Genomic DNA, 27,500 nt, shown 5'->3' on the forward strand with positions numbered 1-27,500 from the left:
AACTGTGATTCAGTGAGTCGAAAATGATAAATACACTAACAGTAGAATTCCTAACCCTCACTCACAAGATTCCCAATCCCAACCCTGAGCCTGCGGCTGTTCTCCCAGACGGTAGTGTGTAGACCCCACAGCGTATAAATATTCACTGTGATTCACTGTTTAACGCGATTTGCCACTTTGATTCACTGGTCTCTGCCAGTAAACAAGATGTTGTCTCCAGCCTCCTTTCTGGCAAATGGAGGAATTCAGTTTGTAAACCCTGACACATGAAAAAAGCCTGTTTAAAGCTTCTGCTTTTTAAAAAAATTGCATCTCTTATCAGATTTGTTAAGTTTTTCAGATTATTTATTCGTCTTCCAAATTTGCATATTCTATTTGATATTTGCAATTTTATAGAGTTAGGATTCGCTGATGACTTCTGTGACATATAAACTTCACAAAAACATGCTTTTTGCCACAACAACCACATCAAACTGATGTTTTCTGGAAGGTAGCATTTAAGGATATACCAGACTCAACCCGTTCATATATCCACCCTGTTTGGCCTCATGCTGTCACAATCTGTGGTTTAGGTACTGACCAGCTTTCATCTTTTTCCAGTTCTTTTGTTGCCTTTCCAAGTAGTTATTTCTATCCCTTCAAAGACTGGAGAAGACCCTGTCTTGCCACCCTCTCAAGTTGTCCATGTACCTTGAGCGACACATTTTGATACCTTTCACTGACTTTTCTGAGTACAATCTGTGACCAACAATGCCAAGAAGTATCTCTGCTTAGGGTTATCCATGGCCACTCATGTTTGTAATTTCCTCGGTTGCTATGATACCACTGTTGTGTTTTCAGATAGACGTATAACTGCAGGGCAGCCTGTTGTTCCTCCTCTGTCATTTCAGGCTTGGCTTCCATCCCTCCCTCCCTTATGTTAGGTCCACAGGCCACGCCAGACAAAGTGACCAGCAGTGATTGGCCCAGCTTCTGTGTGGTTTTGCAGGGACAGACAGACTGCAGTCAAATGAAGGGACACTAGTAGTAGTAACATGTCTGCTTTTGTTCTGTGCATGTACCGTGTTTATTTTTGTGATGTTCAGGCGCTGTGTACTGCATTGTGGTGTCTGTGATCTTATTTTAGACTTCTCTGGGGTGAGATTTATGGGACCAGAATGAACGTATATCATAGAGTAGTTGGAGATAAAATCTGTTCTCTGGCTTGCTTTGCATTTTTCATCCTGTGATTTAGAAATGGTAAGATGAACGTAAACAAGGCATTTTACTAAGATAAAAGAGTTATGTAAAAAGAGAGAGAGAGAGAGTGTGTGTGTGTGTGTGTGTGTGTGTTTGTGTGTGTGTGTGTGTATTCTCAGCAGCTGTGTTTGGTAATAAATGCCTTGTGAAGCATGAAATATCATACATTTTTGCTTTTCATCAAAAGCATGCAGCCACATTGTAATGTCATCCACAGAGACTCACAGATCAGCTGGAGCCTTAACCAGTGATGTCTTATGTCTCATTATATCCTCAGATTTCCTTTGAATGAAACTAATTATCCAGGTTGGCATCTCCGGAAGGACATACTGCAGAACTCTCACAGTTTGTGGCTGGTCTTATCCTCTGCTGATTTTATTTTTGTCTAAGAGTCACCCTTGGTGGGTATGCCTCAGTTAACTGCACAACAGAGGATGGTCATTTGAGTCAAAACTGTCTGATGTGTGTGTATCTGTTTATGCATTTGTTCATGAATAAAAAATATATACATACATATTTTGATGTTTGTGGACGTTTCTAATTGATTGTTGTGAATAAAAACAACCGTTTGTTCAGTTGCCATTCCCTTGTGAATACACTGCTGTGTTACAAAGTAATCTTTAGATAAGACTTTCGTTAAGACTTCCTTCAGCCTAACTAGCACATTGAATTTGTTTTGTATTGAAGACACAGCCTGTTCATGTCACTTAAGAGAAATTTAAAGGAGGCCACCACTGATGTGGAAGACACTGTTATGATTCCAACATCATCAGGGAGCATCCCTGTGCTTTTGGCTTACCCTTGGACATGTGTCTTGTGTTCTTTCGATGCTGTTCCCAAAAAGAAGGAAAGACTAGCTTAAATGTCAGCAACCTTTGTTAAGAGCAGCTGCCTCAGTAAAAACGTGTTTGTTCCCATTTGTTAAGTCTGATATATTGATATATAGCTAAGCATGTTGCTGTCTGTGTAAATTGAATATGACAATATGTACCCATGCATAAATACAACATGTCAATATAGCAGACACGTAACACGTGGTGGGTTTCGACTTAATGTCTTTGAATAAAGTAAAGTATGTTTCTGTAAGACTAATTTGTCGAGTCTGTATTTGGTGCTCAAACAACATGCACATGTATATTTCAGCTGGTTATTCCAGTAACAATTGTATGAATTACCTGAACATTCAAAATTCTGACGTTTATGTTAAGTCTTCTTAACATTTTTTTAAGTTCCATGGGGTTAAAAAAAAGAAGCTGGATTTGATTTTACTGGCTGGACTAACAGTTAATAAAACTGTTTTACAACATGATAAAACCATGGATTTAAGTCTTTCAGTAGCTCTGTAACAAAAAAAAATCCATAAATAAATAAAATAAAATCTGCCAGTAATGGCTACTGCACACACAATAATTGAAACCTTATGTGAATCAGGTGGAATTCTGGGGCATTTGGCCTCTGCCCAAGGGCCTCTGACTGTAAACTTTTTTCATTTATTTCCAGTCTCCTAAGAGTTCTGGTTTCAGCTTTTCTCTGCCCACTCACACACCAGCCCTGGGCTAAAGTGGACTGTATTCTTTTGTGAATGGACAAACTCCGCGCAAACTCTGGGGTTACTCTGTTGGATCTGCGTTGAGAAGACGGGCATAGGACTGGTGAGTTTCCCGCCATAGAATAGTTACAATTTTAAAGGGTGACGAATACGTCTGTATTGGTTATGTGAAGCCACACATTTAACATTTGCTGTTCATTACCTACAATACATTGTTTTCAAAATGGAAATTAGAGTCTGTAAATTAAATGACAGAATGATGGGCAGAGACAAGAAAATGACAGAATACATGGGCAGAGACAAGAAAATGTGGTTTCAGTTTGAGAAGATCTGTGACATGGATTTATTTGTCATCTTCGACGGGTCGATGTTTATGTGCACTAATGTGGAAGTGATTGGTGACTCACATGGTTGTGTGTTTTGTTTGTGTAAAACGTAAAACAAGCAGAGTGTCTCATGAGTAAATGAAGTCTCTAATTAAACAGACACCTCTCTCATCCATGAGGAACTGAAACTTCGATTTCACCACGTAAAGGTCTCTGCTTCTGCATAAAGTGCGTGTGTGTGTGTGTGTGTGTGTGTGTGTGTGTGTGTGTGTGTGTGTGTGTATGTGTGTGTGTGTGTGTGTGTTACAGTACAATGATCCAGAATGCAGTTAAGGCTTTTATGGTACTGTTTAAAGCTATGGGCCTATGCAGGAGCTTCTGTTTCACCTCTAAAACTACCGTGTCTGTAGAGTAGCCATCCCCACGGGACCCTGGCTGGAGACATATTTTAGGAGTCTGCTTGTAGGCTTTTCAGCAGATAAGTAAACATGAGCTACACAGCAGACTGTATACACAGAGGGGGAAAGGGAAAGGTTGCTTACCTGGCCCTACAACGGATTCTTTGTCGGTCCCCTCACCACTCAGTGTAAGCACTAGAAGGTTAGAGAGTTGTGCTATGCAGTGCAGGGGTAATTTGTGCCGTGCTAGATTATCTTATTGTTTTGCTTTTGGATTATAGTTCAGGAATATATTACACTCTCGCACAGACGTGGGCATCATTTGTGATAAGAGATAGGCAACGTTATACCAACATCCAAACTCACATGCAAATATTGTATTTTAGAAGCACATTTTAAACTTGTTTCTGTGAAAGAAGGAAGCCTTACATAAACACTATAAAAACATAAATTTAGCTGAAATTCTCTGAAATGCTTAGGAAGAACATAAAAGCAACTCCAGATTAGACCAGCTTTTAAATGCTAAAAGTGCTACCACTCAGGCTGTCTTTGGATTCTTGCTGTAGTGTGTGACTGCATGTGTGTGTAAATATAAATGCGTATGTTATCTTCTCTATTTGATGAGTTTGTCACTTTTGAAAAAAAAAAGAAGAAATCTTACAGCATCCAATACACACACACATAGAGTCATATTTTACACCATAAAACCTACATGATTTTTGTCTGACGTGTTCCTGAGGTAGTCTCACTGAATATGTTTTATTTCGTAGGACACCAATCGAGCCATCAATTAAACATGTTCTATCCAGCATGGAATCTCATCCTGTTCTTGCTGTTTGGAACAGTAAGGTCACAAGTGAATCCAGGTAAGAGAATTTTGTTAGTTTTGTGGTAGTATCAATAATTTTATAAACTGCAAAGTTGTTGGATGTCAGCAATACTTCTCTTATCATGTATGTCTCATTCATCAGCGGTCTGTACCTACACGATTTCCCAGATGTACAGACTGCACTGGTACCACTCAGTTAAGAGTGTATCAGGATACCATATCTAAGGACTTTACAATGACTAACATCCCCTCAGGGTCTGTTTGCTGCTGCAGCCTTTCATTCGGTAAATAAAAGGACAGATTTTTATATCTTTAAATGAGGAGTGAGTATTCAAGTGCACCAGACATTGTGGTAATTGCAATGCATTCTGTTCGTTTGTGTGTGGGTGCGTGTGTGTATGTGTGGGTGTATGTGTATGTGTATGTGTGGTTTATTTATTGCTCACAGCTGAATTGTTGGAAGAGTTCTAAAGATTTGTTAGTTAAGCTCTAATGAACAGTCAGGTCAGTCACAGACTCCAGCCCTGAGGTTAAAGGATTGAACACCATGCAGGGGGTCTGGTGTCTGTCTCATCTGCCAAAGCTAACAACAGATGAGACAGGTTTCCATTCATCCACTGGCTATAGACTTTCCTCTCCCAACTCCACTCCTGTACTTACAGCACAGTAAGGTCTATTCACTCTCAGTTTCTGCTGTTCTCACTGTACACCGCAGTCACGAGGATCGAGTGCGGGTGTATTCTGTGCTCTGCATCCCAAACTTCATTTGGAATGAAAACGTATATATACCAGTCCCCACGCCTCCATGTTGATTCTCCTGCCATGTTTTCAAAGCAAATGATGAGACATAGCTGTTTTGATATTTGAGTGCTGAATGTGACCAGGATGAGGGAAAGTCCATATACATTTTTTGATGATGCAGTTCGAAAAAGGAACATTTGCTTGCCTCACTGCTCTTATGCAAGACTGAAAAAAAAACAAGATCAGGAGACAAAAATCCCCTCACCTCTTCTTTTTGGCTTGAGCTGGCACTTACATAAAGGTCCTTCTGTCGACCCGCGGGGGCCTCACACATGGGTCTGGGTGGTATTTGGGTGTTTGCTTTTGAGGTGTGGATTCATACAGGGCCAGGGAAGGGGAAAAGCTCACTATGTGTCTCTCAGTTTCAGCTCCATCGCACAAATTCAAACACTCACTTCAGCCACATAACCACATGGACGCTTATGAATGTTCTATTCGATGTACAATATTGGCATGGATATCACTTAATCAATTTTGGCTTTACCACTGATTGTTAATTGTCTTCATATTTGCGCAATTTCAAATCTCCAGCTTTTCAGCGAATGATTTTATAAAAATGAATTTCCTAAAACAGCTGACAGGAATATGAAATGTATATGTGAGCCACCTGCAATGTACTTTATGTAACCGTACGTATGATATTTGACACAAATGAAAAGAGCCATAGATAAAATGATAAATTCAGGCTCTGCTGTGGCAGAAGGTATTTGCAGTGCTTTGAAAAGATGAAAACGTGCCTGTTTGCAGGCGTGTGTCGTTATCCTTTGGGAATGACAGGCGGCCAGATCCAGGATGAGGACATCTCTGCTTCCAGCCAATGGTCTGAGTCAACAGCAGCCAGATATGGCAGGTAAGCTTTACTACCCACCACAAACACACACACACAAACACACACAAGCACACACACACACACAAGCACACACACACACACAAACACACACACACACACGCACAAACACACACAAGCACACACACACACACAAACACACACACACACACGCACAAACACACACAAGCACACACACACACACACACACGCGTGCACACACACACACACACACACACACACAAGCACAAACACACGCGCGCGCGCACACACACACACACACACACACAGCATAGGCCTGCAGACTCTGTTTCTCACAACATGACTCTGTTCCTGCCCCATCGTGCACCAGACTGGACTTCGATGATGGAGACGGCGCCTGGTGTCCTGACGTCATGACGGAGTCAGACAATCTGAAGGAGTTCCTGCAGATTGATCTTCGCTCGCTACACTTCGTCACCTTGGTGGGCACACAAGGACGCCACGCTGATGGCGTGGGCAACGAGTTCGCACAGCGCTACAGGATTAAATACAGCCGTGACGGCAGCCGCTGGGTCTCCTGGCGCGACCGTAAGGGCAGACAGGTGAGTTTGAGCTCAAATGATCCAACTTTAAGGAATCTGAATGTTTGATATGGCTGCATTATTGACTAACGTGAAGGACAGACTAAAGATAGACTACAACTTATGGTAACTGGTGAATCAAGCAACTGATGTTTAAGCGCAAAAGTTTTTTTGACTGGTTCATTGGTTGTTAGCAAGCTGGTCAGGTGCACTGATGGGACTGTGTTGTGACTGATTGGGTGCTTGTTGTGTGGGGGGGTTGGTATGAAAGGCTGACTCACTTGACATGACAAGGCTTTCTTCCATTCGTACAGATTATTGAGGGGAACAGGAACGCCTACGACATTGTCCTCAAGGACCTGGAGCCACCCATCATCGCCCGCTTTGTCCGCTTCATGCCCATGACTGATCCCTCCATGATTGTGTGTATGAGGGTGGAGCTTTATGGATGTGAATGGCTAGGTATGGATGTGAATGGCTAGGTATGGATGCCGTATGGATGTGAATGGTTAGGTATGAATGCTGTACAGCTGTGACTGGTTAGGTACAGCTTTTCTTGTGGATGTGAGTGGTTAAGTATGGATATTATGGATGTAAATGGTTTTGCACAGATGCTGTATGATTAGGTATGGATGTTATAGGGATGTGAATGAATAGGTATTGAAACTTTAGGTCAAATCTGCTCTCTACACTTTTGCAACACTGTGTATTCCTCTCAGTACATGACTCACTGGATCAAAGTTAAAATACTTCAAAGAAAAGTTCACAGATTGTCTACCTTAAAACAACTCTGAAATTGAGGGCTTGATGCATTTGCTCTGATGGCAGAGTTCTAAAATATGAATATACATATACACATACACATACACATACACATACATATACATATACATATACATATACATACACATACACATACATATACATATACATATGCATATTAGTCGAAAACTGTGGGAGTATATGACACCTAGATCTGAGCCTTGTAAGACTTGTCGAAGACACATAGAAATCATATTACCAGTTATTTCATTGCCAATCTCAATGAGTAATGACAGGCTAAAATGTGCTGTCAGGATTTAGAATCAGGGTGTAGAATTTCCAGCTGTCTCTAAGACAACAGAGCTTGAACTTTTTATCCACACCAACGTACCATAATTGCAACAATCCTGTTGAAACTCAGCCACCACCAACACGTCATGATCACAATAAACATGATGAAACTCAGCCATCATCGGCAGTGGACTGTATCTAAATGCCATCCCTGTTTGGTTTTTGAGGTGAGAGCCCATTGTTGGAAAAATGAAAAATTGGCATGACTGTCCTTTTAACGTGAGGTATGTTGTTCAACTCAAAACAACATTTGACCTTCTACCTTAGCTGTGGTGGGGGCACCTGACTCCTTTCTGTTGTCTGCAGATGGTCTGGTGTCCTACAGTGCTCCTGTTGGTCAGCAGATGGCATTCCAAGACCAGCACGTCTACCTGAATGACACGGTGTACGATGGAGCTGTTGGTTACAGGTGAGCAGCCCTGTGTCCTCAGACTACAGCATTTGTGTGGATATGGCCTTGTCTGCTTCTACGAATATCACCAAATGAAAATTAAAAGTTAAAAGTAAACTAGCACTTTTCGGAGTGTTCTATATCTTGAATCACATCTTGCTAACTACTGAATGTGAATTTCCTTATGATGAGTAACCCCAGCAGACAGATGACAGACATATACCACCCCGAGTCTATGAGATTTTGTTTCTTAGAGATGTGTCGTTGTGTTGGCAGTATGACGGAGGGGTTGGGACAGCTGACTGATGGGACCTGGGGTCTGGATGACTTTACCCAAAGTCAAGTCTATGGTGTCTGGCCTGGCTATGACTATGTGGGCTGGACAAATGCGAGTTTCCCCAGTGGTGCTGTAGAGATGACCTTCGAATTTGATCGTATCAGAAACTTCACCTCGATGAAGGTTAGTCCACAGAAAGAGTAAAGTTCACTTTAAAGTTTTTAATACGCAACTAGAGATATATTTATTATACCGTTATGTGGGCAAACATGTAGGCACTTTAAAAATGCTGCTTTTTAATTGTATAAATTTATGCTTGTAAATGATGCAAGTGCGTAATTTTGGTCTCCACAGGTGCATTGCAATAACATGTATACATCAGGGGTGAGAATATTCCGCCAAGTCATGTGTTATTTCCGCTCTGAGTCAGACTGGGAGCCCAAACCTGTCTCATTCAGGCCTAGAGTGGACAACATTAGCCCAAGTGCTCGTTTTGTCACCGTTGCCCTCGGCAACCACATGGCCAGTGCCATTAGGTGCCGTTTTGCTTTCAGTGACGCCTGGATGATGTTCAGCGAAATTGCCTTTCAGTCAGGTAATAGTGTTGTTAAACTGGTCTGCTCTCCTAACTTGTTCCTAATGTATTTCACCTCATTAATCCTTCTTAACTTTCCCTGTGTCAAGTTGCCAAGTTGCATTAAGCAAATGACAGTGGATATCAGACGTATAAAAAGAATCCACTTCAGAAGCTATTAGTAATAGAAACAAATAGGAGAAGCAACGCCATTGAAATCATGTTTTCCTGTCTTTCAGACACCGCAGCATACAACACCTCTTTAGTTCCTCGCAAACATGGCCACCCTGCAAACACTCAGCCAGGTCAGTAAAACCAAAGATGCTTCCAGTTAGATACTCAGTTACATATATTTTTAAGTTGTTCTCTGAAGATCAGCATTTACTTATTTGTTTACGTTATTAATATTTATTTATCAGGTGAATGACCTTAGAGCATTTTGTACCAACTCTAATCTGAGAAGTCTAGTCTTAAATTGCCACATTACACTCATACTGACAGGTCACATTAACTAAACTTGTCATGTGCACACACTAATCTCTGAGAGAAAATAAACTGTGTATTTGTCCTCTAGGCAACTGGGTTACTGCCTATCTGTGTTTACAAAGTCTGTTGCACTTTTTTAGTCCTAGATATGCATATCAACAGTGCCCCCTGCTGGTGGATTGTAAGCAAACATGTGCGACTAGTGTAAACAATGCAAACAAGCTAGTGTAAGACAGCATGTCTGTTTGTATTTCAATTTCACCATAAGGTAACATTAATATAAATATGTGACCAAAAGTAAATATTGGGCACACTGTCCATATGTCACCAAACTGGTAGTGACACCAGTGTAGCCAATGAATGACACATAATCCTAACTATTAAATGGTCTGTCATTTATTTTCTCAAAGAAATGCATAGTTTGCAGTCTCACAATCTAAATTTCCACCAGGGGACGACCCTACCCACAAAGTGGATGACAGCAACACAAGGATTCTTATTGGCTGCCTGGTGGCCATCATTGTGATCCTACTGGCCATTATAATCATTATACTGTGGCGACAGGTGTGGCAGAAGATGCTGGAGAAGGTGAGAGGGTGTCTTGTTTTTGGAAGGTCTGTAACACCAAACTGTGCTTTCCCAGGAGGATATTTGTTGAAGTCAAATGATTTTTTTTAATCTCAGAAACTCAGTGACTTTTTTTTAAGTGACTAAGAGCCAAGACGTTCCACATGATACCTTTAGGCATAACTTGTTCAAACACAGAGGCACTGTTTTGATTTTTTTTGGTAAGAAATCATTCAAATCACTAGGCTGTGATTACACTCGATGGAAGTAGGCAATCAGTGTGTGTTTCACTGGTTATAATTTTATGGAAAGTCATACATGCATATTAGCATTGACCTCTGCTCTCTCTCCCTCTCCCTCTCTCTCGCTCACTCTCTACTAGGCCTCACGGAGGATGCTAGATGATGAACTGACAGCGCGTCTCTCCGTTCAGAGAGAGGCCTTGACCTCCCACCACTCCTCGCTGTCGAGTGACGTTGAGTCACACTCCACATACGAGAGGATTTTTCCTCTGGGATCTGATTACCAGGAGCCATCCCGCCTCTTACGGAAACTACCGGAATTTCAAGCCACAGAGAATCTTGGTGAGGAGTAGCCATTCACAGCTGAAGAGTGCTTTAGTTTGTGCTCTCTCTGTCATCATTCATCAGAAGGTCAAAAAAGGTCAAAGCGCTAAAGAATATTGAATAACTGGAAATGTTTTGTCATTTGCTACATGCCTGTCTTTGTTTGCACATTTCTATGTATGAAATCCATGCTTATTAGTGCAAATAAGTGACGGTGTATTTGATCCGGAACTTTCTCTGGATAAATATGCTTCGTTCCAGTTATCGAAACTGCGTCATCCAACTCCTCTCAGATCTGTGGAACGAGCGACGTCCCGCACTATGCTGAAGCGGACATCATGTCACAACAGGACGCACCAAGCAGTCCCAGTTACTCTGTCACGGCGGTGAATGTGCCACTGCCCCCGGAGAGAGACAGGGCACTAGAGGAGTTTCCCAGAGAGCAGCTAACGTTCAAAGAGAAACTGGGGGAAGGACAGTTTGGAGAAGTCAGTTCCTCAATCAATGATTAATTGGAGCGTGTCTTTAAGCTTGTGTGTGTGTGTGTGTGTGCGCGTGCGTGTTCGTGTATTTGTGTGTGCGTGTGTGGTTTTCTAAGTGTATGCTGTGAATTTGTCGGTAGGTTCATCTGTGCGAAGCAGAGGGAATACAGGACTTTGTGAAGGAAGACTTCAGTGGCGCTGGTGACAAGCCCATCCTTGTGGCAGTGAAGACTCTGAGAGAGGATGCCGACAAAAATGCAAGGTAAGTTATAACAACTCCACCAATCCATAAATTAGTATAGTCTGTGTTGTCTGACCTTTGTTTAATACTGACAATGACACTGACTGTCTTCGCCCTCTACATCTTTATGATTCATATTTATAGGAATGACTTTCTGAAAGAGATCAGGATAATATCTCGGTTGAGGGACCCAAACATCATCCGTCTGCTGGCGGTTTGTGTGGAGAGCGATCCCCTCTGCATGATCACAGAGTACATGCAGAACGGAGACCTCAACCAGTTCCTCTCCTGCCACCAACTCCAGGACAAAGCTTCTGAACAAAGAAACACCACCATCAGGTAGACCACCGACATTACACCTCAGAGTCGTCTTACTGTTCCTGTCTCTTTATTTATACTTATATGCTCTTTATAATCCCTAAATAGCAGGAGCATGTTCTGTTTTAATCTTTCTGATACAGTCTGAATGACCTGATCAGTATGGCTACTCAGATTGCTTCTGGCATGAAGTACCTGTCCTCTCTAAATTTTGTGCACCGTGACCTGGCCACTCGTAACTGTTTGGTGGGAGAGAACAACACCATTAAGATCTCAGATTTTGGCATGAGCAGAAACCTGTATCGCGGAGACTACTACCGCATCCAGGGCCGGGCTGTGCTGCCCATCCGCTGGATGTCTTGGGAGAGCATCCTGCTGGTAAGAGACTGTATGTCAAAAACTCAGAAAATACATACTGACAGCATTTAGTTCATCCCTCATAGGCCTTTTGGTATGACTGCAGTGTCTACAGAAACTCAATGAATTCCCATCACTTTAGCTGAACTGACTAAGTTCAAATGATAGATTTGGGGGAATTTACTTTACATTGATGATGACCTAAACATATCAATTGACAGTAGAAAGTCTTGAAAATTTAAACATGTCAGTTGACAGTAGAAAGTCTTGAAAATTATGCTTCAGTGTTTCAGTTATGTTTTTTAGTTAGTTTAGTTTAGTTCAGTTTAGTTTTGAATGTGTAGTGCATTTTGAGTCTTCATTGATTCTAAGTCAAGAAAATGTGTGTGGGAATGAGGTTGGAGGTGGTGCAGATATTTTGCAATACAGTGTAGAATTTCCACTATGCTGTGTGTGTGTGTGTGTGTGTGTGTGTGTGTGTGTGTGTGTGTGTGTGTGTGTGTGTGTGCTCTCCCCAGGGTAAGTTCACCATGGCCAGTGACGTGTGGGCGTTTGGGGTAACGCTGTGGGAAACTCTGACGCTCTGTAAAGAGCAGCCGTACTCCCAGCTCTCAGATGAACAGGTCATTGAGAATACTGGAGAGTTTTTCAGAGACCAGAGCAAGCAGGTGAAACTAAGACAGATACGAGAACACTAAACTCTTAAAGACCTTTAGAGTCTGACTCCCCAAATAAATGCCCTCATTTGTGTAATGAATTCATAGGCTACTGGATTAAAATAAGATAAATATTTTAAACTCATTTTTTCTTTCAGCTTGTCTTGGAATTAGATACTGAGCATTTGGCATCAGTCAGTTTAAGGGTACTCTCTGATACTCAGTGGGAGGGGATTCTGATCTTCACACAGTGACATGTAGCAGTATTTGATACTTTTTGACGCAGTCGTCCAGACTGAACTGCATAACGCTGGAAAGGAAATTTCCTTTACGATTGCTTGTAGAAGCAGAGGGTGGCAGTAATGGACCATTTTGTCACTCTCTCCATCTCTTTCTCACCCTCTCTCTTTCTCTCTTTCCCTCTCTCTCTCTCTCACACACACACACACAAACACACACTCTTCCCCCTCATTAGGTTTATCTGGCCCAGCCGACATGCTGTCCTGACCCCATCTACAGGCTCATGATCAGCTGCTGGAGAAGGAATGCCAAGGAGAGGCCCACCTTCCAGGAGATCCACAGTACCCTGTTAGAGTACCAGCAAGCTTAAAGACTATCCTAGGCATTCACCTCAGACAGACCAACAGATCCAGTCTTCTGTATCATTAACAGTTCAGCTAATTATCAAAGTCTACCTATAGAGATATATTGTGCAGGTCAGTATGGTCAGTATTAAGAGTATGCAGTAAAATTCTGGGGTGGGAGTACATCACCTTTAACTGTCTTCATAGTCTTTGTAATTACAGTATAAACAAAGTGTGACTCTCTAATGTGTTCTTACAAGAGAAGAATTATTATTGGCGGGGGGGGGGGGGTAAATGTGTCAGGTAACATTAGCATGATAATGTTTTATTCTTTCACAACATACTTTTTCCATATGTATGAATGTAATTAAACATAAAGGAGTTACTTTTGCTAACAAAGTCCTCTGTCCTGTTTTATTGCCATGATTGACCTGTTTTAAACCAGTGACCAAAGCTGTAATTCTGTTTAGAGAGTGCTCTGTGATTTAACCAAGATCAATCATCACTTTTTTTTTTGAAAAATAATAGTACTGGAATGTCTCAGTATGGCTTTAGGTCTTGGCATTAAAGTCAGAGATTGGATGAATGATTTCATGGTCAGTGTTAACAGAAATCTGTCTGTGGAAAATTCCACATCAGATGGCATTTAGAACCTCACAGCTCATTGTGTTGACTATTGCTTGTGCTAAACATGTCAGACACGACAGTACACTGAAGCACAATCTGACCTATGGCAAATCACACAACCTAGTTTACCAGAGGAAAATGCCTCGCTGGGCAAGTGTGCTAAGGCAGTTTTTCTGAGGGCAGACCCCCCCCCTCCCCCCTCACACACACACACACACACACACACACACACACACACACACATGCCTACAGATAAGCACATCACAGTGACGGACCTGCAGAGTTTTGTCAGACAATTTTTTTTCATGCGCTGGTGCAGTATAAACCTGATCTTGGCTCATATAGTCTTGAAAACTATGTCACCCTGTTCTTGTGCAATTGTTAAAATAAACAAGTGGGTGCAATCTCCATCCCGTGGCGTGCCAACAATTAACATTTACCTGAAAACATGATATGTCAACAATTAACTGACAACGGCTGAATAACTCTTCAGCTGTAAATCGGTCGTCACTTTGAATCTTAAATTCTGCAGTGCAACGCGCAGAAATGAAAAAATTCCATGACAGCACTTTCGAAAACATCCCCTCCTCTGAGTGACGAACCAGTGACGCAACGTGCTGACAATGATGGCGGTTACAAGACTTCATAGCTTAGAAAAACAAAAAGCGTTGATCAGTACATAGTGTTCGTCTCTTTGTCGAATATTTACCTTAGCATCAAAAAGAACACATACGTTAACTCATGAGACGACGGGTACATTATTAAGTGCGTTCCCGTGAATGTCACCAATTTTCTGTTTAATATGTGGAACAGGGACTGGGGACCTGCGGAGAACAGCCCTAGCTAATCCCAACGAGAGAGACAGCGCTGATGCTCGCGCTGTGTAATAGTCATTGTCTGAAGGAATATTTAGATTACTGGGACCACCTCATACACAAGACGACAATAATCAAAACACCAGAAAAGAAGGATGAAATTTACTGAGCACCTTTCGGCACACATCACCCCAGAGTGGAGGAAACAATACATCCAGTATGAGGTAGGAACGTTGTTAGCTTGTTAGCCGGTAATGCACAGTGTACCCTGCTAACCCAGAACATAGACTGCTCTTAACTGTACTAAGCAATGAACAGCGAAAAGCACTTTAATCATTTCCACGGTTAACTATTTTTGAGCGGTCAAGCTCACGTATTAAGAGATTTAATTTTTGGATATGAATAACACTGCTCAATTTTTTGATAAAAATTTTCAGTGAGCTGGACAGTGTAATGTAACGGCAATGGGTCATCGGCGACGAAAAATGTCACCTGCACATATCACAAAGCGCAATGTCGTTTGTTCAGCGGTGCAGAATTGTTATCGCCACCTAATGACAAACAGTCTTATAATTTGTATCATCAGATAACATGAGATTCAGTCTGAATTGAAGTTACACTCTTACTATGTTAAATGTCAGTCGCCCTATTCTGTGTAGGGACTAGCCAGGTAAGAATACTTGAGTGAGCCAATCTGACTCCGCGTTTAGCAATAGCCCAGTGTCTGCATCTCCTCTTACTGCAGCCTGTATTATGACATTATACTATACGTTATTATAAAATCTTTAATGACAGTGTTTTGGTTCCTTATTATACACGCTCGAAATTGTGTTTAGACTAAACATGTGGACATGTCAATATGTTTGCAACATGTAACGCTAAATGAAACAGACATTGAAAAAAACGTCTTGGTTTTCTATTTTTATGAGCTACGCGATCGGATTCCGTTTTGTTTAGGGGTTTCCCTTCATTATCTATGTTGAATAAACATGAAAACAAAAGGCTCTTCAGACGTTCACAAGTTCATGCATGCAGAGTTTCTTGAGAACAGGCGTTGAGCTAAGACAGGAACTCTTCACGCTAACAGGTTTTTAGCAAATTGTTTAGACATGTTTCCTCATCTGCCCCGTTCCTCCAGGCCTCCTGCAACTTACTCAAAACGCCGTTGTCCCTTCCCTCAAGCCCTCTAGGTGCTTACTCAGCCTTTTAAAGAATAATACAGTGCACATAATTGAATTAGTTCACATGACTGCGTATGAACCAGTTTCAGGATAATTGACAGTGGGGTAGGTTTGAGCTGACTGGACTTCGGTGCTGTCTGACTTCTTCACGTCTAATAGTCTACACATAATGGCATTAGTTATGTCTTGATAGACTCCTGATATTTAACAGCGTATTCACATTCATCGTAATGATAGCATGTTTCATGACTGTGTACATCCATGCTGATTTGGGGCCAAACGACATAAATAAATAAACGGCCTAAAAGTTTACGAATGGAGCAGAGCTAGCTCACGCGATTCCTGCAGAAATAGCGTAGTGAGAGAGACTGGACAGTGATGCTTTTGTTAACCTCATATTCTATAGCAGAGCAGCCCTGTCCTCCCCTACGTTTAACACATGAATTGACAAATTGATTGACCTGAATAGACATTGTGCACTTTAAGGTCATGTAATTGTTGTGTTGTGGTTCACCAACATGCCTTGCTGATTATCTTGCTGATGACTGTCAAACCATAGGAGAGCTGAGCAGATCCACAATGGAGTATTCCTCAATGTGGCTTTATTGTACCCAGCATTCAGAGAAGAGCCTAGAAACACTCACCAAACACTGGTGAACAAATCCTCCTGGTTCTACCACTCCAGTACAGGTGGAATCATCCATTGCTAATACAGGCTGTTAACTAAACAGACTATTAACATAACAGTCACGTAGCCCATTTACCAAACAGGTAGACCAACATGTGTGTGTATGTATGAATTAAGCCAACTAGCATTTATAAACTGATTAACGAATGGCTGAACTGCTCTGCTTTGCATTTACCACAGTTTCAGTTGTTCTGAAGGACAGTGGAGACTGTGACCTCTGGTTTGTGATTCACGGTTTTGACAAAGCTGATGTCAGCATATTTTAAGGGAAATGAAAATGGTGCTGGTACTAACCCATATGCAGGCTCTTCAGTAACTAAAGATACAAGCCGTGTAGGTCAGTACACCCAGAACATGACAATGACATGAAAATAAGGTAAGGTAAGGTATACTTTATTGTCCCGCAGGGAGTCTTGTCTTGGGCTCCAAGCCACTGCATCACACAACACACTTGCCATTAAGCTTGTTGTTGTTAGAGAGAGTAATGGCTCTAAGAAAAGTGAAGCCACTTGGTAATCCACATTGTCAGTTCAAAACACAGGGCAGGGGTAAAATGAGAGAGAGAGAGAGAGAGAGAGAGAGAGAGAGAGTTGTTCCTTGGTGAAGTTAGCTCTCTTGTTATCTGACTGTGCACACATGAGCTTTGGTGTGTTGCCATTGGGTTGTCACTGTGGAGCTGACATAGCACAGATCTGTGAAAATCCAACCCCAGGGCAGAGAAAGAGAAAGAAATCTGCCTAGTGTTTTAGAAATGCTGGTTGATTTTGTTTGTTTGTCCATCATGCCTAGATATGCTCCTGTGAAGTCTCTGAGTGTGCATGCTTTGCAGAGCTGTGTTTGTCTCTGAGATTTGAAATACTGACCCTTATGTGTGGTGTGACTTGCAGCGCCCGCAGACAGTCGTGTAAATGTCAGAATTCATCTCTGTGTTTTGCGAAATCAGTGAATTATGGCAGTGAACACTCAACAGTGATGTGTACTCAGTCCCTCTGACAGTACTGCTCCTCTCTATGACCGGTCCCTGAACTCAGCTCTCTGTCACACATTGTCCAGGTCAGGTCGGGTCAGGCTGGGTTTGACAGGGATAGGGTTATCATGAGGACTCAGACATGGCATCTTTTGTTTTACCCCTACTCTTGGCAAGCCAGAGTGGAAGGTGACACCACAGTGAAGGTCAGAGCCAAAATGAAGCAGTGCAGGTGTTTGTTTGTTTGTTTGGTTTGTTTATTTGTTTGTTTACCTCTGCCTGTGACTTTTTGGGCATTTGTTACACCTCATGTGACTGAGAGATATGGTGGACTGTAGTGGTAGACTGGAATCACAGAAGCTGATTCTTTTTTTGTCTGTTGGCTGATCACTATCTGTGAGGGTAAGAGTTAGCGAGTCAGGGACCTCATGACTGATAATACAGAGAACAGAATATTGACTCGGACTCATTGATCTGGGATTCACAACAAGAACATATTGCTTTACCTCAACTGTCAAAGGCCCCCTCACAGCAAACTCTGAAGACTTTTGACCTGGGGCTTGACCAAACAAGGGGACTAAACAAGGGGACTAAATGAAGGGGGGGGGGGGGGGGGGGGGGCAGAAATGGCTGAAGTGGGAAACTGTGTGTGTGTTTATGTGTTCTGAGGATTGACAAGTGCTTATGATCAGCTGTGTTTCCGTGCCAACTTTACTGGAGCAATCACACGCCCCGCTGCATAAACTACTTCTCTAAATGTTTGCACATAACAGCAGTACACAACCTTAACAACATCACAAAGTGTCTGTCTCCTGTTTGTGTGATTTCATGAACAAATGGGAGGTGTCCCATAGCAACTACAAAAGACAGGGTAAAACTATGGTTCGGTGTCAGTTGCCTCTCAGCATATCATAGATTTTGCTGTTCAGAAGGCGGAAGCAATGGGGCAAATTTTATCGTCTTCTGAAAAAGTCTTGGTTTTTATATGAGTTTTCATTCATTAAGACAGGACGTTTGTCATCTTTTGATCATGCAGATTGCCCTGGCTGTAAAGCAGATCCTGTTTCCTGTAAGACAACGCAGATTCTGACCTGACCAGTGTAGACAACACTCAATACATGCTACTGCCTCCCCCTCCAATTCAAACCATATTTTTAATGAACTTTTTTGTGTGGTGATTTTTGCATAATTCAGACTTGGAAACCCATAGCAGCTTCTAAATAATTGTGATACATAGCAGCAAATATTTATGCAAATGGGTTTTAGTGCAGCTCAAGTGAATCCTGCTACTGTTGTGTTTGGGGAATCCAGTGTTAAGTGTTGTAATTGTTTCTACCCCGTTCATTCATAACTGTTGGTTTGTGTGTTAGTGTTTTCTGTGAATGACATCAGGTATGGCTGGCGTTAAGATCCAGATTGCAAAACAGATCTTTTACTGAAGATCATTAGTGGCCCGCCACGCATTTTTGTTTTGTTTTGTTTTGTTTAGAAAGAAGGATCCCTGATTGTCTGTAGTTCCCATGCTATTATGTCTGTTAGTGACAGATCAGACCCACATGGATGAGGAGCAAATGGAACCTTGGTTGACCATTAGAAACCACAGTTTCCTCTCTCACACTTATTTCTTTATTTCTTTATTTTGGGATCTCTTCCTGTTTTCTTTCCTTTGCTTTCTCATATGTGCATGCTGTGTAACACTTCCCTCTCCCTCTGTCTGTGCTCCTCTCGGTCTCCTCCTTGGCAGGAGCTCCTCCTGTCAGTCAGGGGCAGGAGCAAGTCCAGTCACATGCTGATGTGTGATACAAAGTTTGATTTTTCCCAGTCTGTGTAAATAATTTCTCATATGTTCTCTTTTCTCTGTAGGCGTTTAAGGAGATGCTGTACTCCGCCCAAGATCAGGCTCCTTCAGTGGAAGGTAAATATGTAATAGTTATTAAATATCTCATGTGAAATGAAGTGCGTGGGCACACTTACGTCTGCATTTACACTTCACACATTGTTACACATCTGGCGTCGTTCTTTTAAATATTCCTGTAGAGAAAAACTGTTCTTTTTGTGTGTTAAATTACAAAAGGAAGTTAGGTTTTGTGAAGATTTCCAGGTCTGGAATCTGCAGGATGAATGAATACAACCCCTCGCATACCCAAAAAAATCACTCACTTTTGTGTGATTGGTGAAGAAGGACAAGTGTGTCTGTGTGGGCGACTGTCTTTGACAGAGTGATTTACTCTGAGTGAAGTATTTGCATAAAGCACAGTTCTAAACCCTCTGAACATTCCACCTGATGAGAGAGTTTAGAACAGCCAGCAAGGTCATGGAACACACCTGAAGTGTCACCTTCTGAAGCATTACTCATTCTTAATTCATATAAGTCATATGGATATGTATGAGATTGAATATTCTGAATTCTTTTCCCATATGCAACAGAAATAAACTGAAATAGTGTAGATGTATATTCATTCATTCATTCATTCATTTTCTAATTCGCTAATTAGGGTCGCGGGGGGTGCTGGAGCCTATCCCACGAAAGGCGGGGAAACACCCTGGACAGGTCGCCAGTCTATTGCAGGGCAGACACACAGACAAACACCTTCACGCACAAATTCACACCTAGGGGCAATGTAGTATCTCCAATTCGCCTGACTTACATGTCTTTGGTCTGTGGGAGGAAAGTGGAGCTCCCGGAGGAAACCCATGCAGACACAGCGAGAACATGCAAACTCCAGAAAGAACCCTGGCCGGGAATCAAGCCCAGGACATTCTTGCTGTTAGGGGACAGTGCTACCCACTGCACGACCATGCCTCCCCGTGTTTATTTTATCATCAACTTGATGAGACCTTTGGACAAGCAAAACAATGTATCATGAAAAGAAATAGAATGCATGAAATATAATTTTGGTGTGTGTGTGTGTGTGCGCGCGTGTGTGTGTATATGTGTGTGTTTTCGTATGTCAATTGTCCAGTTCAGATGCCAGATATGAATACCAGTTAATTGTACTTCTTGTCACAGTTCTATTGTCACAGGGTGAAAAAAAAAATCAATTATTGATGAATTATCTCCATCCAGAATGTTGTTTGTCAGGACGATGTTAAGCTTTCTCTGGAGGTCTGGCAGCTGCCTAATATTTATACAACAAATATTTAATGAGAAAGGTGCTTAAACAGAGCAGAGTATTCCTGTGTGCCTGTTTCCCAGTCAACCCATGAGAGATGTGTAACTCTCCACTGTTCCGATACCACAGGAGACTGGCAGCGCTATTGTTTAGTGTACACTGCATGATAAAACCACTATGATAGAAGTCATACACTGCTTAGAGATGTGCAGAGTATGAATAGTGTTTTGGCAATGTTGTCACGTTGAATAAGGCAGGATAAAATGGCAAGTGTGTGTGTGTGTGTGTGTGTGTGTGTTTCTGACAACCCATTACGTCTGTTTCTCCTCTTCCTTTGAACATTCTTTTGTAGATTCTGGAATTTGCAGTCCTGGTTTAAATTGCAAACAGTCCCTGAGATAAATGGCAGTACCGGTTTCTTCAGTATCGCATTACAAAGTTACGCCCAGATGAGGTTGTACTTGACAGATCAACAAATTGCTTTACAAATCACAAATCAAATGACACACATTAGGCGAACATCATTTGTAAAAGAGCATATATACACCAGCACAGAGACAAAAGACCCAGGACATCAGTAATGCTAAAACCAGTCACATGTAACTGATCCATTTCTGGGGCGTCTCTGATGGGTCTAAATCAGTTTGATTTAGTGGAGAGAACTAGGTTAGAGCTGAGTGATCTGTTTGGAATATCATTGTTAGTTTTTGATTGTCAGAAAGGCCTAATTATAGAATGTCCTTAGTGGTGCAGTGAATGAGCTCACTGTCGTTGTGTGTAGGCCTGTGTCACGTTCCCCAACCGTACACCAGGAATCCAGGGCAATGTTGTGTCTGGCCAAGGCCTCTGGGCAGGTGTGTCATCCAGGGTCAGTTTTCCTGTCATTGTTCTACATTATTTCATAATTGTTTAACCACGATTTTTTGACATGATTGCGATTTCTTTGTTGCACTGCAGGTAAAACATTTTTTTTTATGAGATGAGTGAAAGCGTGGTCATGCTTTTGTTTGCATCCATCAAACACGTTTCCAATGCCCGCGTGCACCCTGTAGCGCAACAGAACAGTAACTATCCTATCAGAGGACGCCCCGTCTGCATTAATTTACAGTTGCAAAGTCATTTTGGCTTTCGAACGTTAAAAATCCAGACAGACTACACTTGGTAACCCAAGGTGGGCAGTTTTGTGAGAAGCGTAGTTGTACCTTTGAGAAATGCCCATAACATTAAACTGATGCACGTTTGGTTTTCATTGGAGTTTTCATTTAGTGTTGGTACCGTTGGTCCTGTTAAAATGTGGGGAGTCTGCAAGCCCAGCTGAGTTAAGCCAAACTGCGACTGAACAATCGGTCATTTGCGGAGGGATTAGACTGTCAGCCTGCTGTCAGCTACAGCATCAGTTCGACACCGAATTTGGCAAACGGAAGGTAGCCCACATTGGGTAGAGAGAGGGGCAGAATAAATGACACGAGATGGAGCTTGTTTCAAAACTCAACACGACTTCACCGTTTTGGGATAATTTTGGATTCAAGCCAAACCAGAGGGGAGAAGTTAGGCGTGGTTTACTTCATAGGCTGTGTACTTGTGTTATCACAGTATCTGGGTCACACAACAGCGAAATAACCAAAAGATGTATCCTGGCATTCATTCAAAACTTTAATTTGTTTGAAAAATAATAAGTAAATAAATAAATATTTTTAAAATTTGACTGAAAGAGACAGTTATATTGTTAATCGCAATTATCTCTGAGACAGTTAATTGTACGGCAACATTTGGAATTGTTACAGTTCTAGTTCTACACTGACGTAAAAAATGATGTCCATACCAACAGCAGGTCTATTGGTCCTCACCTGTCTTATGTCACTCAGGCTACAGGTGTCTCTGTGGAAGACATGCTCATGTTGTCTTAAGTGGCCACCATGTGAGAGAAAGAATGATGAGACATCATGGGTTTTGCTCCTGATGTAGACCTACAGGTTTTCCCTCTGTAGGCGGCAGTAGAAAAAGCCATGCCAGATGTGAAAAGAGTATCGGCTTTACAGCCACTCTGCTCACTCTACACTCTGTTTTAATATTCAGTCCCTTTTTTTGTCTGTGTTATTGGCCCATAGTACAGTAGAGACATCTGGATTGTAAAGAGCGAGAGAACAGCCCAGCAGACAGACGTCCGATGACGAATCTCAAAGGCCCTCAATTGAATTCAGTGCAACTGTAATCACATTTGTCATGAATCTGAGAGGGACACTAGATTCACCGTGCTTATATATCTCCGTATCAGTTGTGAGTCAAACGTACAGCAGTGTGAAAAATATACAGTGTTTGTGCATCAACGGGGTGTCCTTTGCTAAAAATCTTTCCCTTTTTGGCTCTACCTTCCAGGCAGACCTGGGCATCATTCAAGATTAGTCCTAGATTCCTGTATTTTTTCCCAGAGGCAAACAGCAGACTGCTTCATAATGGCTCTATTTGTCCCGTTTATTGGTGGTTTATGTGGTGAGTGGTGTGCAGAGTTAATACGGCTGAGATAAATCTGATGGTTTCATAGACAGTCTGTTACTCCTATATTTCAAGGGTTGATTTTTTTTCCCCCACATTGTCCTTTTTTCCTGTTCAGTCTTGCCCGTGACAGCAAACTGTATGGAAGATTGACTCAGAGTAGATTTCAGGTCAGTTAAAAGTCAAAGCTTTAACGTCTGTTAGGATTCTCAACTAAAGGTTAAATCATGCTCCAACACACCCATGTTCATGACCACATGTTTCCCTGTTCTTTTTATAGCTGTCTGTCAACCATAATCCTACACACTGATTTTGGGCTGTTTTTGTTTGTTTTTGTTTTTTTAAACACAGGGTAGAAGTTGGTCATAATTTTCTGTTGAGCCCGTGTATGATTGTGTATCATTTCCTTCCTGCTTTTATGCTTCAAAGGAAAGGGAGAGTGTTTCATTTAAAACTGTGACTATGATTAGGAAAGCCAGAAAGTGGCAGGAAGGCCCTTTAAAAGTGCAGTCCAGGTTTAGAGTGAATGAAGTCCCGTTCTGTCTAATGTCTGACCAATGACAGCGAGGCCCGTAAAGAGCCAATACTGCAGATACTGCCTTTCTCACCCTCCTTTTTTTAGACCAAATGTAAAAGCAGGTCATTATCTTTACATCTCCTGCAGTGACACCCTGTAGCCTATCGTCACGTCTTCCCACTGTTTATGTAAAATCTCAGTAGATGATGACTTCTTTTTTGTGTGTGTGTGCTTAAGAGCAAAATGTCCTAGTGAGTACACTGTGCTAAGCATAGACACGATAACATAGCTGAACATTTGTCTTGCTTCAAACTAAGCATGCTGGATACATGCCACTAAATTGGATATTACCTTACGGAGTAAAAACCTATTTCTTGATCAGTTCCACATGTGTTCTACCTCAGTACAGTTCTATGGGTGGAGTTTGATTCATTCCATTGGTAGTGATGACTGTCTTCCAGAGTGCTAACATTAGCGTCCTTCACTGGAAACAATGAGAGTATATGGAGACAGGGACAGACCCCAAAGCCATCCCAAACTTTTACCAACCTCCAGGTTTTTGATCTACCTGCTCCCACAAAACAGGTTGTTAGACATTGACACAGTAGATCTTTTGTGGGACCGAGTCGATGTTTGACACTCTCTGTTTGTCAGAGACTACACATTTCAACTTTCTCAGTTCTCATTTTCATTTTCAGCATCATCTCCTGGGTGCCATTGCATTTAGTGATGCTCCAAAACAAATGTGAGTGAAGACAGTGCATCAGGGCTCTGGTCTTTCTGGGTTGGTCGCACCAGCACATCATTTGGTTGCACCCTTTTTTTTTTTTCTTTTTTTTTTTGGGGGGGGGGGGTACAGCGTGGCATTAATCAGTGACCTTGCAGGCTGATAAAAAGTTGTCTTAATTTGCATACCCTAGTTTTGCACTGATGTAAAGATTGACAGTGACTCGAGACTTGATATTTGCAAAATACTTTAATCTGAACATTAAGTTTCTCTGCCACAAGCAGTAGCTGACAAAATACGTCATCTTCTGTTATATCATTTTAAAAGAAAACCTAACAAAAATGTTATCAGATAAAAGCAAAGCATTCCCCTCATACTTCAACCACAGGTACTGCGTTAGCCGTTGTGGTTGAAAGTGATCCTTTTTCCTCTTCACTGGCTCAGTCAGTCTCTCCCTGCCTACAGCCTGCACTCTCGTCATCAGCCGTGCCTGAGTCGGGTCCTCTCGTTGGCTCTCCCTCTCCAATCAGCTGTAGACCACTTCCTCTCTGGAACACAGTAACAGCTAAATGGATTGTTTTGTGTGTTTCGTCATCAGTGAAAGTGCAGACAGGGAGAGTGCAGGTAGAGAGAGACCAACTGAGCCAGTGAAGAAGAAAGAGTACTACTTTCAACTACAATGGCTAACGCATAACCCGTGCCGGAGGGGCACCAAAACAGCCTCATGATCATCATGCACTCGCACAAATGCAACCATGAGAAATTTTAACTCGCACACTCTGCATATGCAACCATCTTTTGAATAATTTTTGTCGCGGTTTGGGGCCCCGCAGTTAGTGCAGGTGAAGGTCAGGGTCAGTTCAAGATTAAGATTACGACTTCAATATTTCTCACAAATATGTCTCATCCTGTCTTCACTCATGCTTCACGTGCTATGGATGTTGAAAACTGTCCTCCACATTGCAGGTTTTTTTTCTTTTTTTTGTTTTTTGTTTGTTTTATCAGCTGTTCTTTTGTCCGTACTTGAACTGTTTCATTGTACGTCTCTGTAGTCTGCATTCAGATGACATGGCCAGGGCTTTTGGAACGATGCCAGCCGTAGGAATTTTGGTTGCACCGAAATTAGGGTCTATTATACTGTTAAAAGTGTTCTCACAAAAAACCACTGACTTCACCTATCCGTCCACAGTTAATAATTACATTGTGGTTACCTGAAGAGTCACTTATCAGACTTTTTTTGTTTAGAGGCAATTTGAACCATAAGCATTTGAAATAACGATTCTAAAAATCAGTATAAAAATTCATGTATACAGCAAATTAAGATGTAAACCGGTCATTGCCTGTAAACATCAGCATTCTCAGCTTTCCTACTCAGAGATCTGTTTTAGCCTTGACACTGTGTGTCTTTGCTTTTCTCCTGAGTCTATCATATCATCCTCTGTCACCATATATTAGAATCACTTTCTCCAGTCGATAAATAATTGATGTTTTGAGTTATAATTTCAAATTTTCCTATCATTCTTTCTTATCATTGTAATGCATTTCTAATTTACAAATGGCTGAGTTTAGTATGGTTGTGTGTGTTTATCATACAGGCAGAAAAGCAGCTTGTTACTGAAATAATGTCACAGATTGGGTATTGCAGTGGAGCATGATTTCAGGGCAGTTTTTTTTTTTATTTTTAATTTTATTTTATTCTGATGAGAAGGGTTTTCATTTTGTGCCAAGACTTTTTTATGTGTGTGTTTGTATTTGTTTTTATGTGTGTGTTTGTATTTGTTTTTATGTGTGTGTGTGTGTATGTGTTCGAAGTTTACTGCTGAGTAGTTCTCACATTGGGTCTTTTGACTCTTTTCACAGATATCTGCTCCTTGCAGAAACCAAAGATTTGTGTGAAGGTCCAAGTTTGTGAGTGTATTTGAGTGTGAGCTTAAGTTTGAATGTGTGTGTGTATGTGTGTGTGTGTGTGTTAAAGCAGAACGCATCCTGCTGTGAATGACACCAGAAGAAGTAAAAACACAAGTCTTGTTGAGATTTCCCTGCTGAGCGCTGTTGAAACAGAGACCTGTTAAATAAACAGTTCTCTTCTCAGGGACACATCTTCACTGACCCCTGACTAAACCATCATGCTATTGTACTCTCTTCTCTCTCTCTCTCTCTCTCTCTCTCTCGGCCTCTGGGTTTGCAGAAGTGCCTTTCTTTAAGCGATTATGGAAAATGATGACTGGGTTTTTTCCTGTCTGTGAATGTCTGTCATTCCATAAGGGATTAGAACTCAACATGGCTTTTTTTTTAATGTAATACTTTTAGCAGTGCTATTTGTATGCTCAGATTAAATTCCCCTGCAAATAAATTTCCAGTTCCCATTTGCTGGTGTTACCAGTACAGCTTGTACCAATGGGACTTTTTTTGTTTTTGTCTTTATGCCCTTCTTATCTGTTTGTAAAGCCTCTATTTTGAACATTTGTGATTCAGCTGCTGATTCAACATACACAGACGTTGGTAATCTTTCCCATTTTGTCAAACCCTCTGCTGAATTGTATTCATATGGGTTGGTCTGAGGCTTTGAGAGGCTAAATGCACTCTGTATGAATTGATAACTTTTCATTAAAAAAAAAACTTTTTCACACTAGGTCTGCGTGAGGGATGACATGGTTGGCTAAAGAGCAAAGGAAAACAGCAGAATAGGTTTATTCTGTTTTGACAGTTTGACTCATGATAAGATAAGGAATCTTTCTGAACTAATTTGGGGTTTGGTACATTTGAATAACTGAACAAACTCTTTCCCTCTGTGCATGTGGTATGTGTTCTGCGTGTCCCCTGCCTTTTAGACTGAATTGCTTTCCTTCTACTGGCAAGTGTTTGACAGGCATTGTAAGTAGTTTGAAACATTTTTTCCTGTCCAAAGAGTCCCCCCCAACACACACACACACACACACACACACACACTCACACAATAGCTCCAGTGTATGTGTCTATGTGTGTGTGTGTGTGTGTGTGTGTGTGTGTGTGTGCATCTGTGTGTATGTGTACGTGTGTGTATGTGCGCGTGAGCATTGTTTTTGTGTGTCTGTGCACACACACTTGCACGTGTTTGGGATATTCTGTGTGACTCTTACTCAGTCTGAGACAGTGAATCAGTGTCTGGATGTCTGGACATGATCAACCACAGACCCACTAATGGCGCCCTCTAATGGTCACTTCAGTGAAATGACTGCAACGAGTGCAC

At 41.6% G+C, this 27,500-nt stretch overlaps 2 protein-coding genes across 2 annotated transcripts in view; both read left to right on the forward strand.

Annotated features, from left to right (window-relative positions):
- The first annotated feature begins 4,332 nt into the window (after positions 1-4,332).
- Positions 4,333-13,169, forward strand: ddr2b (discoidin domain receptor tyrosine kinase 2b). Its single transcript, XM_030774804.1, has 16 exons — positions 4,333-4,378; positions 5,890-5,992; positions 6,321-6,552; positions 6,846-6,993; positions 7,951-8,053; positions 8,312-8,495; positions 8,667-8,907; positions 9,126-9,191; positions 9,824-9,960; positions 10,322-10,523; positions 10,767-10,993; positions 11,128-11,249; positions 11,373-11,567; positions 11,690-11,924; positions 12,422-12,571; positions 13,035-13,169. The coding sequence occupies exons 2-16, from the start codon at positions 5,913-5,915 to the stop codon at positions 13,167-13,169; spliced, it is 2,457 nt and encodes an 818-aa protein (XP_030630664.1). The 5' UTR covers positions 4,333-4,378; positions 5,890-5,912.
- A 1,273-nt stretch (positions 13,170-14,442) lies between these two features.
- Positions 14,443-27,500, forward strand: part of xpr1b (xenotropic and polytropic retrovirus receptor 1b) — a 23,114-nt gene continuing 10,056 nt past the window's right edge. The window contains 2 exon segments of the mRNA XM_030773220.1: positions 14,443-14,809; positions 19,285-19,336. Coding sequence (XP_030629080.1) covers positions 14,741-14,809; positions 19,285-19,336 — 121 coding nt within the window. The 5' untranslated portion in view covers positions 14,443-14,740.

The sequence above is a fragment of the Chanos chanos genome, chromosome 5, assembly GCF_902362185.1.
Source record: "Chanos chanos chromosome 5, fChaCha1.1, whole genome shotgun sequence".
In the NCBI taxonomy this organism is placed as follows: domain Eukaryota; kingdom Metazoa; phylum Chordata; class Actinopteri; order Gonorynchiformes; family Chanidae; genus Chanos; species Chanos chanos.